This window comes from Anomaloglossus baeobatrachus, chromosome 4 (assembly GCF_048569485.1).
Source record: "Anomaloglossus baeobatrachus isolate aAnoBae1 chromosome 4, aAnoBae1.hap1, whole genome shotgun sequence".
Classification (NCBI taxonomy): Eukaryota; Metazoa; Chordata; class Amphibia; order Anura; family Aromobatidae; genus Anomaloglossus; species Anomaloglossus baeobatrachus.
This window is the reverse complement of record NC_134356.1, coordinates 420,483,345-420,490,045: the sequence shown is the minus strand read 5'-3', so window position 1 is coordinate 420,490,045 and position 6,701 is coordinate 420,483,345. Positions and strand designations below refer to the sequence as shown.

Genomic DNA, 6,701 nt, shown 5'->3' with positions numbered 1-6,701 from the left:
GGTTAAACACGAAAAAAAAAGGTGTTTCTCTTGTAGTTGTGCCAGATATTGTTTACCTAAACTAAAGGGTTTATTACTCTGGGATTAGCATTATAGGACTAGGAAGTCTCCTGCCAGGTTGTCAAACACACCTCCTGCTGTGATTGACACCTCACAGTCAATGCACAATCTTTATTGAGAGCCTGATGTGGTTGGGGACAGCCCCAGGTCTGCTAAACTTAATTCCTTGATATTATCAAAACTATTGTACAGAGTAATCTAAGTTAAACATGGCTGGTTTCAGAATCTCTTTGCCTACAACACACTGCTTTCAACTGAAGCAGCAAAAACCTGTTGACCGATTTTCTTTAAGGATGTGACAATTCTGGGGTGGCTGCCATCCCAGCTTGAGAATACCAACCCCCAGCTGTCAGCTTTATCTTAGCTGGGTATAAAAATTGGGGGACCTCATGACTTTTTAAATTATTTACTTAAATTATTAAAAAAAAAAATACATGGAGTCTCTCGTATTGTGATACACAACCAAGATAACGCACACAGCTGTAGCTGTCTGCTTTATCTGTGCTGGGTATCAAAAATCAGGAGACCCTGCAACATTTTTCCAATTATTTATTTATTTTTACACTCTACTTCCTTATCCATGCAGCTAGTTTGAGAGCAACGAATCACAGATGCTGACATACAATGTTACAGAGGGTGGACAGGGGAAGCAGTGCATATTCATCAACTTTAATGATCAGACCAGAAAGCAGTGCGATAGCCGGGAGGAACTGTAAGTATACTGTAATTCTCCTACTTTAATCCCCACAACACTCTGACAACATTATTCCCAGAAACCAAATGTGAGTAAAAAAATGCATCCAGGCATCTTCCCCATGCTGTTCCTATTCAGTTTCAGCACTTTTCTATCCATTGCAGCATTTTGACAGCCCTCCCAAACCTACTTCTAAGGTCCTCCAGAAAATTATTTGAGTTTACCATTGACATTAGGTTTGTTATTCGGTACGAATACACAAATAATAGAATCCGAACCCGAATATTTGGCTATTCACCCATCTTTAGTTATTACTGCTAAAAAAATTTTTTTATTTTTCTATGTAAGGTATTAGATCCTATCTTATAAAGACACTAGATATGTACACAAACCAAAATAGCAGACCTTTTGTTTAGTGAATGTATTTTTTTGTTTATATTTTTATGTCTAATTTCATGTGACCTATTTCTCTCTATTTACTTTCCAGTTTTTAATATTAAAATTTTCGTGCTGACTTAAACTTAGTCTGGTGATTTGCCACCTTGCCAATACTTCTATGAAAACATCTGGGATAGATAAGTCAGGCTTAATGAACAGGTAAGAGTTTTTCATGTGTTTTTTAAGTTTAATCCTCTAATAAATAGTTAATTGGGTTAATATGTTACTGTTCACGAAACACATTGTCAATCATGCAAAATATTTGTCTACTATAGTATATTTCATATTATAGAATCTATGTGTTAAATTTATGTGTGTTAATATACAAGTATATTTCCTATCAGATATATGGATATATGAGGGATTGGGGTTGGGCAAGTATTTTATTTGTTTCTCTAAGTATCAAAATATTGTCTTTACAGGTTTATGGATTGGACTCGAGCCTATCAGTTAGCTCATCTCTACCTCTCTTTTAAAGCTTTTTGCGGTCTGGGCTTGCTGTTTTTAATCTATGTAGTCAGGAAGCCCTTATCCCAAAAAGAATTTGCGAGGGAGGATTCTCTGCACAACAAAAGGAGTCATCAGGTTGTAATGTGTTGCTGGTAACTACAAATGAAAATATTTCATCTTCTTATCTTTGCACGTTTTTCACATTTATTTCAAATTAACACAATGATCAATGAAACAGATTAGTAAAGAATGAGCACAACCTTCAGCATTCATATGGATGTAATGGTGTGTGCTGCCCCGGAGGCCTCTGATGTCACGGTGGTGGCTCCAAGTTGTGATGTGGCCGTTCCAGGTGCGAGCGACAGGCATTTTGTAATCAGGAGTAAAAATAATATTTAACAAGGAGAGAAATAAAAATAAATGAAGTTTGTAACGCCAGTTGGGTGGTTCGGCTGTGGTATGGCCGCGCACTGCTGGTGGGCCCCAGGAGTTAGGTGGTGATGGGCAGTGCCACAGGGTTGTCCTCTCACTCCCCCAACTGGGGCTTGGTCCTGGGGGATGTGTTGAGGTAGAGATGGCACAGCAGGGAATAAATCAGTCAGAGACAGGACAGGGAGCTTTTACTTTTTACTGAAGCTCTGCACCACAGTCCGGAACATTCTTTACAGCCTTCACAATGATGGTGGTTTTTCCTGCCCTGATGAGAGTTTGGCTTCTCTGCTGTGTGGTGATAGTATACTCTTCCTGCTAATATTTCCCTACCTGGGTATAGGTATCCTGGTATTCTTGGATTTCCAAGACAACAATAATCCGGATTTGTAATCCCTTCTGGTGAGCAGATGACTGGAATTCTGAGGGAAAACTTTCTACTTCTTTTAGAAGTTTTTGGACTCACACGTGCCACTGTGCTCCCAGGAAAATGTCATTGCTCCTTGTAAAAAGGCTGCAGTCTCTCAGTTTTGTCACTGATCTTGAAGGCACCGGTGACCTAAGGACTGATACCCTGACAAGTGTAGCTGGCCCCTCCAGATGTTTCTAGGAATCACCTCAGGTCAGGAACTCTCCTCAGTACGCTCTTCACTTCACCTCACAACTAACTGCCACCAACTGAAATTTACCTCACAACTAAGCTCCTCCCCTTTTTCCTTCTAGGGCTCATCCCTCAAGAGTTGGTTTTCTCTCAAGTGGCAACCCCAGTATGGGAGTGTATGCAAAAGTGTGTTTTGTTGTGAGCAGCAGAGATAACCCTATTCTCATCAAGGCTTAATAATACATGTCATACAGATGACAATATACATATCATTATCTGTAGCGACTAGGCACTGGGCTCAACAGGTGCCTCTTATTAATCTGCCTTGCTGTCGATATTTGATTACAAACATATGGAAGAATAGTAGTGAAAAAAGTAAATAAATCAGAAGCTCATTAGGTTTTAGACTTCATGATTATATCCAAGCTACACTAAAGGCTGCTTTACACGAGTCAATCCATCGTGCGATTTATTTGGCAAAGTCTTTTTTTTTTTTTTTTGTTTGTATCGCTGATAGGTAGTTGTCCATGTGTCACACGTTGAGTGTTGTCAAACGACCACAAAGCGCTCATCGATATATTGATTGGCCATGGCGGACGTCCAAAAGGCTTCACACATGTTTTCCTTTGGTCAATCTGTCTTTTGTATGGGCGTAATTAGGCAAACCAAACAGCCCTCCGTGACGTTGTCTGGATTGTTGCACGCCCTGAATTCTTCTGACCTGTGCTCAATCCAGTTCTGCTAATGTGGTTGATTGGTTACATACCATATGTATAGTTTCTCTTCTGCGTCTGTCTTTGTTGCCTCGTGTGTCCATAGCATCAATCCTGTTTGTTGTTTGTGGTCTGGTTTATGACGAATTCAGAGTATCTATCTTCCAAAGGTGGGTTAAATTTGGTTTTGTATGGTTTATTTATTGTGTCATTTAGCCGTTCACAATGTTTTGGGTTTTTTTTCTTTTTTTTTTTTATTTTTATTTGTGTAGTTTTTATCGTGTATAATGTTTTTTGAAACATAATAATGTTGTTTTTTTTTTGTTATTTTTAAGTTTTTTTTTCTTTTTTGTTATTTTAAAAAGAAAAAAGATTACATGTTTATTATAACAGTGTCAAATAAAATGTTCTCATATATTCATTCCCAGATGACGGCTCATCAAAACGAATTATTTTTGCGTGATTTCATTGAAAAATATCGCACATTAACCTGTCTTTGGAAAATTAAATCGCCTGAATATAGTAACAAACGCATCAAACAAGCAGCTTATGCGGATCTGATTACTATCTATAAAAACCATTTTCCTAATGAGCCTGTGGATGTAAATCTTATCAAGAAAAAAATACAAGGAATACGCACTGTATATAAAAAGGAACTCAATAAAGTCGAGGAGTCACGACGTTCAGGGGCAGCGACTGCCGATCTTTATGTCCCACGGCTGTGGTATTTTGATCTACTTGACTTCACAAGAGATCAAGAGATTCCAAGGTCATCAACAAGTATGCTTTCCATTCAGGAGTCACAAAATGGGGCGATTGGCAGCGAGTCTGCGACACAATTGGTATATTTACCTTTATTCCTAAATTTATCTTTACACACTATGATCCAATTTTTTTTGTTTTTTTGTTTTTTAAGGTGTTGTATGATCTGCTTGTGGTTTTTTTTTAATATTTTGTATGTACCAACAGAAATAACCAACAGAAAAAATTGTAAACACAAAAGGGTTACATGAATTTTTTTTTACCATTATTGTAGTTCCAAAATATGTTGTATCTTCTCTCTAATGTGTTCACACATCATTCTAATTGGTGTTTTTTTTTTTTTTTCTTGTTACAAATGTAGGATTATGCTACTGAAAGCACTTCTCAAGAGCAGGAAACTCCAAATAGCTCACAAAATCCATCTGTAACATCGTGTGAACAAACACCTGCCACATCAAGACCTTTGTTAAGGCAATTACCAAGGAGAATGAGAAGACCAACGTTATTGGCACGTGGAAACGAGTTGGCGTCTATTTGTCGGTCAATACTTGAGAAACATGACCGTCCACCTGTATCTGGATTTGCGCATTATGTTGATGATGTTTGCAAAATACTGGAAAAGAATCAAAAATTACTTGCAGAAAGAATCATCGCCCAAGTCCTACATGCGGCACAAGAAAATCGCCTTACATCTGCAACAGTATTAAAAGAAGATTTCTTGCCAGAAAATACATCTGTAGTTGCTGATGTGGAAACCCTTGGTGAATCTGTTGCATTGTCACCACCTCGAAAAGTTAAAAGCAAAAGGCGTCAGTAATTTTTTTTTCATTCGGTTTTTTTTTTTTTTTAAAATTTAGATACGCAATTCGCATTCAAAATAAGACAAAGAAAATATTTGTCTACAATCTGTAACTTTTTTCCATTTTCATACTCACATACTTTTTTATGTATATATTTCACTATAAATGTTATTTTGAGAACAAAATTATTGTCATGTTTTTTTCTATCAATAAAAAAAAAAAAAAAAACAAGGCAAACAAAATCAAAATGTTTTTTTTTAAATATATTTATTATATAGTGTTTTAAATACCCATTCAGATAATATTTTTAGGCCTTATGTACACCAAAATAACATGGTCACAACATAATTACATGTTGTGACTGCAAACGTTTTGTTTAAAATATTTAAAAAAAAAAAAAAAAATTAGGCATTATCATCCATGTATGTTTTTATCAATTGAACATGATCTTGTGCTGTCTGGGATAATCTGCATGCTGACTGATACACTTCTTCAAGCTTTGGGCGAACATCTGGTTAAAAAAACAAAACAAAAAAAATTTAAAAAAAAAACCAGACATTTTGAGTTAAAATCATTTTATCATCAAAACTTTAAAATACAACTATAATAACCTGATCTAACTTGCACAGACGCAGAATCTGAATCAGAGCTGAGTGTCCAACCAACAGCATGAACACGTCTTGCAGCAATAGGAGGATGATCTTCAATGTTATCTAGGATAGTGACATAATAGTTTAATAATTTATTTTATTTATTTATTTTTAAAAAAAAAACAAAAAAAAAAACTGGCAAGTTAAAAATAAAACAAACCTTGCTCTGAAACCTCATTTTGATCCAAAACAGGAATTGGTTCTGATGAAGTTCCTGGATTATTGATTATTGCGCTCCCTTGGTCCGCTACATGTGATGATCCTTTCAAAAATGAGATAAAACAAATATTTTATTTAGCAAAAAACACATGACTAACATGGCATAATATGTAAACACATGTATGATTCATATTATACACATGGTTTTTTTTTTAAAAGGGCCAAAAAAAATAAACCACTCATGTATTGATAAAATATACCTCGAGTAGTGGCATTTTGTGCTCTAATTTCTGCTAGACGTTCCTTGCCACGATATTTCAGATCAGCCATTTTCTTCCTGATCTGCGCTTTTGAGCGGTGGAGGCCAAATTTTTTCCGAAGAGATTTCTTAATCTTGCGTAGAACTTTTTTTTTATGCTCCCTTGGACGTTCAGATATAAGTAGACAATCATAATCTCTTTCATCCATTTCGCTGACAAGAAGATGGATTTCTGCATCTCCCCAGACAGTTGCTCGCAAGTTTGCAGACATGTTTGTTTATGCGATTTTTAAACCGGAAGTGAAAATTCCTGCCTGCCTTGTAGTGAAAGGAAGTGATGGCAGTGTTTATTTTTCAAACATAGAATAAAGTTGTAATGCTTTGAAATCATGTAATGTATGTATTTTATAAACATATTTGTATCCATATATTTCTAACAAAGGGAATTTGTTTGTTGATAGTTATTTCTTACTTTACTTCAAGTTTTCATTTAATTATGTTTGTTTCATTGTTTAAAAATTAAATATTTTTTTAACAAAAAAGGTAATGGTCTCCGACTTTGTTAACACACTATAATGTTTAGTAATGCTTTTTCTATTATAAAATTTAAAAAAAAAAATAATATTTTGGTCAAATAATAATAAAAAAAAAAAAAAAATTATGACGCATTCAAAAAATCACAAAAA

General features: G+C 35.4%; 1 protein-coding gene across 1 annotated transcript; it reads left to right on the top strand.

The window, feature by feature from the left end:
* The first annotated feature begins 1,750 nt into the window (after positions 1-1,750).
* On the top strand, positions 1,751-6,466 carry LOC142301598 (uncharacterized). The gene is made up of 2 exons (XM_075342627.1): positions 1,751-4,227; positions 4,509-6,466. Exons 1-2 carry the CDS (start codon positions 3,763-3,765, stop codon positions 4,962-4,964), a joined length of 921 nt encoding a protein of 306 aa, XP_075198742.1. The 5' UTR covers positions 1,751-3,762; the 3' UTR covers positions 4,965-6,466.
* The last annotated feature ends 235 nt before the right edge of the window (positions 6,467-6,701 follow it).